The sequence below is a fragment of the Ambystoma mexicanum genome, chromosome 5q (assembly GCF_040938575.1).
Source record: "Ambystoma mexicanum isolate Mex_15411 chromosome 5q, UKY_AmexF1_1, whole genome shotgun sequence".
Lineage (NCBI taxonomy): Eukaryota > Metazoa > Chordata > Amphibia > Caudata > Ambystomatidae > Ambystoma > Ambystoma mexicanum.
The window spans coordinates 841,381,410-841,393,636 of record NC_090933.1 but is presented as its reverse complement, the minus strand read 5'-3'; the positions used below and the strand labels follow the sequence as shown (position 1 = coordinate 841,393,636).

The window sequence follows — 12,227 nt, the reverse complement described above, 5'->3', positions numbered from 1 at the left end:
TGCTGTGCGAGACAGTAATGTCGGGTAAACGTATGTGGTACTGACCAGGAAGCCGCCTGGCACATATCCCCCAGCGGAATTCTGGACCACAAAGCTGTAGACGACGATGTAGATCTTGTCGAATGGGCCCTTGGACGCTTTTCTAGCGGCTTTCCGGCCTTGGAATGACAATAAGAAATGGCCGAAGACACCCATCTGGATAGTCCTTGTTTTGAAATCGCTTTACCCCTCGCTGCAGGACCATAAGCTACGAAGAGTTGTCTCGTGTCTCTGAAGCTTTGAGTGTGATGGAGATAAAATTTCAAAGCTCTTTTCACGTCCAATGTATGGAGAGTCTTCTCTGCCACTGAAGACGGTGTTGGAAAGAATGTAGGCAACACTATAGCAGCGTGTTTATGGAACATGGAAGGTACTTTAGGTATGAAATGCGGGTTAGTGGCCAGCACGACTTTATTACTGAAAAACCTCAAATACGGAGGGTCGATCACTAGAGCTTGTATTTCCGACATCATTATTGCTACGAAGGCGTCTCCTTTCAACACTTCTTTTTGTCCTATTTTTGGAACGACTTGCAGCTCTAAACAGAAACAGTTCAGAGAGTCCTCCTTGTATCACAGTACATTTTAGAGATTTTAAATTTACATTAAATGCAGATGATACATGGTTACATCAGAGCTGCCTCAATCCTTCTCTGCAATTTATCACTTAGTCTACAATCTTCGGCTACACGTGTGGGTATACACTTTATGTCAATAAAAAACAACTAATGGCCTGAAATAAGGATGATAATAATATAGAAATTTAAAAGACGATTACTTATCTACGGGTATACATAAAGGAATGTTCATCAGATAACTAAACCATTGAAGGCATAGTAAATGTTCTCTATTTTTATGCTGTGACAAAAAATGGTTTAAAAAAATAAGTATGATATAAATTGGGTGTCAGCTGACCCAACACATCTGCTTCACTGAACAGAAAAATAAGCTAATACTAGTGCACAGAGCAAAGGATGCAGCAATTTGATTTTGAATGTTTCTCTTGTTGTTTTTCTGATCTTCTCTTCCTCTCTCTTCTGTTCACAGGTGGTGCAGATTATGATCGGGATCATGAATATTTTGTTAGGCGGTATTCTGGTTGCCACGGGATATCCACCCATTGCTATTATATGTGGTGTCGTATTTTGGGGGGGCATCCTTGTAAGTATGTCTCTTTAAATCATCATTTAAGTAAATCATTAAACAAGGAATCATTAAAGAAGACATTACTTTTTATGGACAATTTCACTTTTTCCTTTGTCGTTATCTGTATTTGGCAGAGCATATTCCTATTGCATTAGAGTTAGGTAAAAAATAATAAAAAGCCAAATCAAAAGATAACTGATTGTTCTTCCACCTAAAAGATAAAAAAAATGCTATCATGTCCTTATATTGCTCAACAAAACAGGTGATGGTTGGAAGGTTCAGAATTAATCTTTATCTCTCGCTTCACTCTGGGCACCCCTACATACCATCGTTCTTCAGCCTGCTAAGCCATTACAGAAAGGGGAAAGACCAGTTGCAAATCAGGGTTGGTTCCACCCCAAAAGGGGCATTCAGACCAAACTTCTTGGTCACATCTCTTCTGCACCAGACCACAAGCAACTCCAGACATGTTTCGGCCTCATTGGCATCATCAGTGAGGTGTAGCTTTGGTCTCTAGGCCCAGCAGGCTTGCCACCCATGTCTGGGTATACCCGTCCAACTCTGACAATAGGACAAAAAATAGGTTATGGCTGAAAGTTTTAGAATTAATCTTAACTTCTGGCATCACTCTGGGCAACCCTCCAGACCATTGTACTTCAGCCTGCCAAGCCATTACAGAAAGGAGAAATACCATTTGCAAATCAGGCCTGGACCCACCCCAAAAGAGGCAGTCCAGACCAAACTGCTTGGTCACATTCCTTCTGCATGAGATTGCAAGCGACCCCAGATATGCTTCTGCCTCATTAGGCATAATAAGTGATGTATAGCTTGGGTCTCTAGGCCCAACAGGCTCAGAACCCACATATGGGTAGAGCTGTCCCACTTGGGTTGACTATCTTGTCCTCATACCATCATGAAAATTTGAAACTGTGCATACCGAATAGAAACATTAGTCTGCAATGAGCATCAATTGACAGACACATGCATATAAATATGGTGTGTTCAAATATTCCCATTATAAAATTACATATAACGATTGGTTTTCCAGACTAGTTGCGAACCCTACCCAGACAGATTGTTGGGAAGGGGGGAACCCCGTCCCACCCCCCTAGGGGCTTTATAGTGAGGCGAGATGCATTTGAATCACTGTGATGGGCCAGGGGGGAGGGGAGCAGTGAAATCAATATAATCAACCCACATAGTGTAGCGCAGGGCGCAAGCAACATTATTATTTTGCGTAGATATTAGTAATAATAGGTACCAGGTAAGGCCAGCGCAGCAAATGTGGCATTGCATGCATTAGGCCCACATTGCGAGACAAGGGAAATCTCCAACTATGCCCGAGCTCCCATGAAGATAGCCCACACCCCAACCGCCACAACGCCTATTCATTGTTCTAACAGTGTTGTAAAGATGTGTTTTTTACTCAAGAGGAATGTGCCCTACAAGGCCGTGATCACAGACCGGCACCTGGTCTGCATGTTATGTCACACTGGCCAAAGTATAACCCGGCCCATCCCCAGGCGACCGCAAGTTATAGCTCATATAACTGACTAAACCTCAAGACCCCTGAATTCCATGGCACGAGGTGCCCTTTGACCACCAGCCCCAAGTAACAACGTCCCGGGAGGATAGCTCAGCGGCAGCGTGCGCGTCTTGGAAGCAAGACGACAGGAAGCAACAACAGGTTCGATCCCCGGGTCCGCGCTTAGAAACCTCTGGGTGTTTAAGCGCGTTATAAATACGTAACTAAGACAAAAAAGAAACACAATTACGCAACTAAGAAAAACAAACAATTCCTGTAACAGCGACTCGATGCCTGCGGGCTGTGTGAGCGCTTTATAAATGTTAAATAAATAAATAAATAAATAACAAGTCCTGGAATGTTCAAAGAGGATGGACAGGGCACGCCATTGTAGCGAGGTGCTGGGAGGGATAAATTATAGTTTAAAATAAGGGTGGGGACCTTGGAGCCGGATGGCGCAGAATGGAGTGAGTGAAATGTGTGTGTGAAGGTTAAAGTGTCCCAGAACCTTCTTTGTGCTCTACTTGAGGCCTGCCAGGTGCACAGTATAGTGATAAAACTGCATTATGTCAGAAGTGTAGTTCATTTGTTCTTTGACCTTCGAACGTGAGAAGATCATCACTACAGCACCCACGTGATGGAAGACGGATGGATTGGGCTGGAACCAATGGCCTGGCATCTCTTATGGAGCTGGTGGATCATGTATAGGCACCCACCAACCAGCCGTCTGGGATGTTACTATGTGTATTGCATCATGTATGATGGTGTTTCACTTTATAAGATTCTGCTTGTACTCCTTTTTGGCAGAACGTTCTTAGCAGCAGAGTTCTTTGCTTTTGCTCTCATCTGTGTGTGAGATTAAAACTTGTCATCCTTACAAGATCGACTTGGGGCTTTCTTCCCGAGCGGGTTGTATTCTCTCTGATGTGATCATTCAGGGACTTGCCTTCAATTTGTGACCACAGCGTGATCCCAGCGCCCCCTGTATTTGCGGAGGCCTCGAGGTGGATTCTCCAGAAGGAGCCACACCCACCTACAGCGACTGGTTCCGAGTGGTTTAGCAGGAGCCATTTTAAGAGAAATCCTCTCTGCTCTTTGAAGCAGGGCGCAGCTGCGAGGAGAGTGTGGGTCTGTGTTGGAACCCTGTGATGGAGGAGTTCGGGTGAACACGCACATGTGAGTAGACTCTTGTAAGCGATAACAAGTAGGGGACAGATGAATGGGGAAGTGTGAGATGTGTGAGCACATGGAGAGCGAGGTTGTTGGTGTGACGTGGGTGAGGTTTGTGTTATTTTTTGTTTGTACTGTGAAGAGATTATTTCAAAGAGATTTTTTCGGTAAGGCATTATAAGGTAAGGCAAAACTAAGGTGGGGAGCCCCTCCTCGGAAGGGGAGGGGAGTTGGTACCACAAGACAGTATATTTTTTAAAGGAGGAATATAGAAATAAAACTAATAATTATAATAGGCCTGGAATAAGTAGTGATTGTTATTTTAGCTTGTTATTCTGTTGTATTGTATTCATGTTTTGTTGGGTAAAGAACAGGCCCTCGAAGGGGCAGTAATTGTGTATGTTGCAGTGTGGTCTGGCATTGGATGGTTTCACAGAGTGGTATATGTGTGCAAGGAAAGGGGACATAAAAGGGTGGGGATTGATGTTCATTCTTTTTGGTTACAAGCAAGCAGCAGCGTTCGTGGCAAGTTAGCTGGACTTTGCGGGGTCAGTAAGAGATAGACATTACTAGCATGGGGGAGGATTACAAAATAGAGCACATGTATAAGGCCCTACCACTGTATCGTGACAGGGTGGATAAATATCATAAGCATGGCCAGGGCAGGGCTCACACAATAAGAGTATTTTGGAACACATGTCCACATTTTTAGTAGCTAAGTATAAGGGGAAGCAGCTCCAGAAGAGAGGCATATGTTCGAAGACACAGAGGACCAAGGGGATGGAGGAGAGGTGCAGAGACAGAGAGATGGAAGGTGCAGGAAAGGAGAAGGAGAGGGCGGGGAAACAGCAGAGCGTGGGCGATTATATCCCTTGACATCGTGTCCTGCAGAAGAGTACTCAAACCCAATCTATGTACCCATTGCTATAGGGACCCCTCCTGCTATGGTAGGGGCCCCTTCAGCACCAGTAACATCACAGGCTACCGCTCCCACACCACCATGCGCACACCCGCTTGAAATATCGGTATCCGCGTATGTCAGGTCAAGAGATTTTGAGAACAGGTTGGCAGAGTTGTTAACAGAATTGTACAGGATACAAGAATCCTCAAGAGAGGTGAGAGATGTACGGGCACCGGAAGATGGATTAGGAGAATGGAGATCAGGAGATTTATTGCTTAGAATGAATTGGGGAGGAATAAAAAATGTATGTGTCGTAAAGGAAGGAGGCAGGGTAAGTGGATGTATTTTGGAGCAGATACGATGGTGGGAGATATCGAGAGGGAGGATGATAGTGACTCGTTCACTGAGGACCAGGGTGAAGAAGAAAGGGACAAAGTGGCGGCTGAGAGTACCCCCCGAGCAGGAGGCATATGGGGGAGGAGCAGGTTGAGGAATAGAACCGACCGGATTGCGACAGTAAGAAAAAGGGGAAGTGTAAAGAAGGGCATGAGAAGTGGGGTAAAGATGCAGATTCCCCCAATACATAAGGGGGTGGGGAGAACACAGTATGTGCACTGGCTCCAGATGGATAAGAATAATTTAATTAAGTCCCTCCCACAGCTCACAGCAGGAGCAAGCAAGTGGGTATACAAATTTGAAAAGCAAACAGCAGGGGTGCCCTTGGCAAAAGGGGATCTTAAGAGCTTGATTGTTGCTATAATCAGAGACCAGGCTGGGGACGTATGGGTTAAAGCTGGGTATCCAGGAATAACCTTGGGGATGAAGAACATGATGAGCACTTTTTAACGCAATTGGGGCCTGAGTGTGGGGTGCGTTACAGAGGTCTTTCCCGGATACCCCCGATTTGCAGTCCCTAGTGCAGTGTATAATGGGGGATGATGAGGATCCAGCTAAATTCATTCTTAAATTACAAGAGATGTGGAGAGCTGAGACGGGAGGACTGTGGGATCACTCAATATCCTTCTTCTACTTTATTGTAAAAAGAGGGTTGCCAAATGAAGTGCAGAATGCTTTACATAAAATTGTATGTATCCAGGCAAAGGGGTGGCCGAAATACAGAGTATAATAGTGCATCATTGCAAAAGGATTAAGGAACTGGAGAGGGAAACAGCTCAAAGGAGTCAGGTGGAGGAAGCGAACTGGTAGAAAAGAAATTGGCAAAAGTTGTCGCCCAAGCCCCTGTTTCGACGCCAGTACAGGTGGAGCCGACAGAAAGCACCCAGCAGGTCGTGAGCGCCACTATTGCCGCATTCTGGGCTGAAGGAAGACAAGGACAGTGGGGCGGGGGACAACAGTATCCCGGCCCACAGTGGCAACAAGGAGGACCGCATCGAGGAATAGCGAGATTTCGAGGACCAAGAGGAGGTGGTTTTGGACCCAGGGTCAAGGATATCAGAACCAAGGGTATCCACAGGGGCAACACCAAACACATAACCAGCAGCCTCAAGCATCTGACATGCAAGTGCAGCATCTGCCACAGCAACAGCAGGGTGGTGCTGCCCTCTTGAGCAGAGTACCAAGTGGGGCTACTGCTCCCTTTAGAGGAGCAGCAGGGATGGGGCAATCCCTTCTCGTTCCCTGGAACAAACACATATCTTGATTAGGACAGCCCACAGAGAGCACTCGCATGTCCGGTATTGTCAACGACCATCCACCCTGAAGAGGAACATTTTTATGGTGGAATCGGGTGCAACAAAATCATGTATCATGGAGGGAAATGTTCCCTTATCAGGAACATATCTTGATGGGCAGGGATTCTCTGAGTCTATTTCCAAGGTTCCATACACTGAGGAGCTGGACTTAAAGGTGGGAGGCAACGTAGTTGGGGTGCCCTTACTATATTCTGAACGTTCCCCTGTTAATTGACTAGGTAGGGACCTGCTCAGCAAATTAAACCTGACAATATCATTTACAGATAGTGGTATAGTTTGCTCCACGCATGGGGTGTGCAGTATGAGAGTGATGTTGATAACACACACAATGACAAGGGAGGTGGTGGTTGGCGTGACTCCCATGGAACCTGATATGTTCATTTATGGTGTTACTGTGCTCATGGAGATGGTGCCCCAGATTGCCAAACAGTGTTGGCGAGTGCCCACAGATTTTATTTTTCGTCCAGCAGTGTCACATGAGGTGGTGGTGGGAACAATATTGTCGCTGGATTTTCAGGTATTGCTGATTTGCGACAAAAGGGTTGTTGTGTTAGGAATTGACAGGGACTGGTGTGAGTGGCTCACAGTGCTCTGTGTAGATCCAATGGTACAGCTAAAGGAAATGACAGATGACGAGTTGTTTGAGAATAACAACAAAGATGGAGAGATAATATTAGAGATCTGTATCCCCTGTGACATAATGGTACAGTACCAAAGGGTGCAGTACCCCAATATTAACTCCACCCTATTTTTTGACAAAGACACATGCTTCTACAGCTGTGGATCACAAATCCACATGATGTTGGATTACTGAAAGACATGACCCCTCAGCTTATAACACTAAAGCCAGTTGCGGTGCTGCCCAGGGTAAGACAATATCCATTATCAAGAGAGGCAGAGGAGGGTATTAGAAAAACAATAAAGGTCTTATTGGACATGGGGATCATTGTGCCATCGACATCTCTGTGTAATACAGTGATATACCCTGTAAAGAAATCAACAGGGGGCAATTAGAGAATGATCCAAGATTTTGCGCCCCCACAATGACGTGGTGCAAAAATAATTTCCAGCTGTTCTGAATCCTGCGACAATTTTTTGCAGCATCCCCAAAGAGGCCAAACACTTCACTGTAGCGGATTTGAAAAATACATTCTTTTCAATACCACTCCATCCTGAGTCGAGGTACCTCACAGCATTTACACAGGGCCAGCTGCGGTTACCAGAGAGGTACTGTGAGAGCCCAGGTATTTTTAACAGGATATTGCATGCTGATTTAGGGAACATTCAGAAGCCTAGCACGATTATCCAGCACATGGACAACCTGCTAATGTGTAGTGACAGTGAACTGCACTGCCGAAGGGACTCCATTGCACTTCTACATTTGCTGGCCTGTAAGGGGTACACGGTCGACAAGGCCAAGTTGCAATGTTGTCAACAGGTGGTGCTCTATCTGGGGCTGTTTATATCTGCGAATGGTAAAAGAATACTACCCGATAGGGCAGCATCAGTACACGACACCCCCTGACCCACTTTAGTTAAAGAAATGCAGAGGTTTCTGGGCCTGTGCAACTACTGTAAGGAATAGATCTTTGATTACGCAGCATACACGAGGTACGCAGCATACACAAGCCCACTCTTGCAGGCTCTTAATGAAGCACAAAAAACAAAGGACCATAAGTTACAGTGGACAGCAGACATGATCAAACAATTCAACGATTTAAAAGAAGTCAATAGTTCGGCGCCAGTACTGGCCACCCCAGATTACACACAGGAATTTGACTTGTTTTCACATTCAGATGGCCAGCTTATGACAGCAGTACTGACTCGGAAGAGCACAATGGGCCATAAGCCATTGTCCTATTATAGCAGTACTTTGGATGCAGTGATGCAAGGGCAGTTCACGTGTGAACAAGCTTTAGCAGCTGCTGCTTTTGCGATAGAGACAACTTCTACAATTGTAATGGGTTGTTCAGTTACGTTGTACGTGGAACATTCTTTGTTGGCCATTCTAGAAAGGTCCAAATCTACTCTGACTACACAAAGATCTTCAGCGTATGAGGTTATCATCTCTAAACCCCATATTCATCTGGTTAAATGCAAAACAGTGAGCCCTGACACCTTTTTAACAGACATGCCTACTGCAGAGGACTTAACGATCCACAACTGTGCCCCATATGAGGGGGAGGAGGATGACATCCCCAAAGTATGGTACTGTGCATTAACAGAGGCTGAGATACTTTTCGTTAATGGGTCTTCCACAATAGATCAACAGAACTGGCAAAGACGGACAGGGGCAGCAGTGGTACGACTTGAGGAAGGAAAGTACAAGATGGTGGTCATGAAAAGGTTTCCCATGCATTATTCTGCACAGGCAGCGGAACTCATAGTGCTCATTGAATCATTGACAGCGTCCAAAGGGTGCTATGTCAGAATATATTCAGACTCTGCATACTTCACAACAACAGTGTACGCCAGTCTATCCTTCTGGAAGGAGGGGGGTTTCGGAGGGCGGATGGATCCCCAGTGCAACATGCGGTACTGTTAGAAATACTGATATAATTATTGTCCCAGCCATCTGCTGTGGCAGTCGTCAAATGCGCCGCCCACACTAACGGGACAGACAAAATATCTATGGGGAATGCAGCTGCCGATGCGGCAGCCAAAATGGCAGCGTATCTGCCAAATGAAATAGCCACTGAATACGTTGCGACAGCCCCACCGGTAAGCGAACATCCAACACCTTACACAGCACGGCCCGTCTCCCAGATTATCGAGCTACAAAGAAGGGCACCTGAAAAGGAGAAAAAGCTGTGGCCACGGAGAGGTTGCAAGCAATCCCGACAGATCCGTTATGGAGGCAAGAGAGCCCCAGGAAGACAGTAATGCCCCAGGAGCTGTTAGCCATAAACTTTGAACAGTTATACTACCCATCGCACAGCTTGAAGCAGCACATAGCAGCAGATATACAGGAGGACTGGTGTATACCAATTATCTAGGAAAGCATTACAGAAATGGTCGTACATTGCACCACATGTCGAAGTTTCAGTACTGGGATGACACTACGGATGTTACGGGGCACCTTGCCCCGCCCTACTGGGCCGTTCCGCTAATTACACATAGATTACGCTGACATGGGTGAGCACTGTAAAGGCTCTATTTACCTCATTGTAGTGGTTTGCCCTTTCACAAGTTGGGTGGAATCAGGGCCGTGTGCACATCCGGATGCCGTGTGTGCTGCCAGATTTTTAGTATGTGAGGTTTTCCCTCGATGGTGTGTGTGCGAGGTTCTAAGGTCAGACAACGGCACACTTTTTTCAATACATTATTTTAGCATGTCACAGCACTACTCGGCATTAAGCACAGGATGTGTTCAATTTACCACCACATGCCAACGGCATTGTGGAGAGGATCAATGGGCTCTTCGAAAGTACTGGGTGCACTGTTTGCCCCTGGCCCTCTTCAGTTTCTGCACATCACCATTTGTCACCTCACGAAGTGGTCACTGATCGGCATATGCACACCCCTATATCCCCTATAAGACAAGCTTCAGACACACATAGGGCAGCAGCAGTGCTAGGCAATGAGTTTAAAGATTATTTGACCACTCTAACTAGGGCAATTAAATATGTTTCCCGACAGAGTGCACCTCTCAGGATTGAGACAACAGAAACACTGGATGTCGTGACTACTGCAGCGATAGATCCCGAGCATATGAACACACAACCGCTGCTACCTGGGAACTTCATATACGTCCGCAATTTTGTGCGCAGGTGGAATAACCCTCGGTGCCAGGGGCCCTAAGAGTTGGTGTTTTGTACTCCCCTCACAGTGAAAGTGAAGGAATTGCACTATTGGGTCCAACTCTTTGACATTCGTAGGGCACCTCCAGATAGTACACTGGTACACCAGTTATTTTAAAAGGAAAATACTTGTAACCCATCTACCTCACCGGCATGTCCAGGTGTAATACGTGTGTGGTAGCACCCTCCAGTGGCATGCCGATGCTTAGCTGCTAGCTCCGTATCTTTCTTTTTTTAGGAGCACTTTATTTTTCTTTCTTCTCTCTTTCATTTCTTTCTTCTCTCTCTCTCTCTCTTTTCCTCTTTCTTTGTGTAAAAGATATGTCTTGTGTGTCTCTCCTTTTTTGCTGCTTGTGTTCTCATTTCAGGAAAGTAGAAGATGGACGGGACTAATGTAAATAATGTGTTAAGTAGGGACCCAAGGTGTAGATGCACGAATGAGAAAATATGGACTTATGTTTATTATTTTGGGTTGACCATTATCGCAGGTCTGTGTGTGATATGGGAATAGAGTCTTACCTGTAACTCCATTTCTCCAGCATTGGTATCTTTCATGGATTCACATGCTTAGAATATTCCCCGTCGTCAGGCTGGGAATCCTCGGTAAGTTATATAGACATTTTCCATAGGAAAAAATGCCAACACTTTTGTGTCCTATCTACGTCGTTTTGGGCCGCGCACGCCGGCGCCACTAGGACGTAGTGGTATATATAGCTCCGCCCTCGCGGCTCCCTCAGATTTCAGCCCCCAAAGTAGTATGGGGGGATCTCTGGTTTGCATGCTCAGGGGAGGCCGGAGGGCGCATGAGAATCCATGAAAGATACCAATGCTGGAGAAATGGAGTTACAGGTAAGGAACTATTCCCTTCTCCAGCATTGGATCTTTCATGGATTCACATGCTTAGAATAGATTGTATAGCAGTATCCCCCTACATTGGAGGCGTGTATGCAAACCAACATCACAACTAGCACAGTGCCCACTTACTATGGCAACACATTACATTACAGCATGTTCACTGCACAAGCACAGTGCCCACTTACTATGGTAACACATTACATTAAAGCATGCTCACTGAAAAAGACACGACACTTGAAAGCCTAGTTGCCGAAGGATGCAACCCCACTTGGGGCTTACCTTATTGGAACAGGTGACGTAGTACTGCCCGCCCCATCTGTGTATCTTCAGCATGTTGCTGTGCGAGACAGTAATGTCGGGTAAACGTATGTGGTACTGACCAGGAAGCCGCCTGGCACATATCCCCCAGCGGAATTCTGGACCACAAAGCTGTAGACGACGATGTAGATCTTGTCGAATGGGCCCTTGGACGCTTTTCTAGCGGCTTTCCGGCCTTGGAATGACAATAAGAAATGGCCGAAGACACCCATCTGGATAGTCCTTGTTTTGAAATCGCTTTACCCCTCGCTGCAGGACCATAAGCTACGAAGAGTTGTCTCGTGTCTCTGAAGCTTTGAGTGTGATGGAGATAAAATTTCAAAGCTCTTTTCACGTCCAATGTATGGAGAGTCTTCTCTGCCACTGAAGACGGTGTTGGAAAGAATGTAGGCAACACTATAGCAGCGTGTTTATGGAACATGGAAGGTACTTTAGGTATGAAATGCGGGTTAGTGGCCAGCACGACTTTATTACTGAAAAACCTCAAATACGGAGGGTCGATCACTAGAGCTTGTATTTCCGACAGGCGACGAGCAGAAGTAATGGGCAGCAGGAAAGCCAATTTCCAAGACAAAACTTTTAATGATGTCGATGACATTGGTTCAAAAGGGGGTTTCATCAGGGCTGCCAGGACCAGGTTCAGACTCCAGATCGGAGGAAAGGTTAGAAACAACCCTTTAAGGAAGTGTTTAACTAGGCGGTCACTGAACAGTGGAGTAGAATGTCTCTTCCGAGTAAATCTCGAGATGGCAGCCAGATGCA

At 45.9% G+C, this 12,227-nt stretch overlaps 1 protein-coding gene across 2 annotated transcripts in view; it reads left to right on the top strand.

Annotated features, from left to right (window-relative positions):
- LOC138497705 (membrane-spanning 4-domains subfamily A member 4A-like) overlaps positions 1-12,227 on the top strand; it is a 558,077-nt gene that overhangs the window by 304,689 nt on the left and 241,161 nt on the right. For both annotated transcript variants that reach the window (XM_069621329.1, XM_069621328.1), the window contains exon 4: positions 1,086-1,199. In XM_069621329.1, coding sequence (XP_069477430.1) covers positions 1,086-1,199 — 114 coding nt within the window. The remainder of the gene's footprint in view (positions 1-1,085; positions 1,200-12,227) is intronic.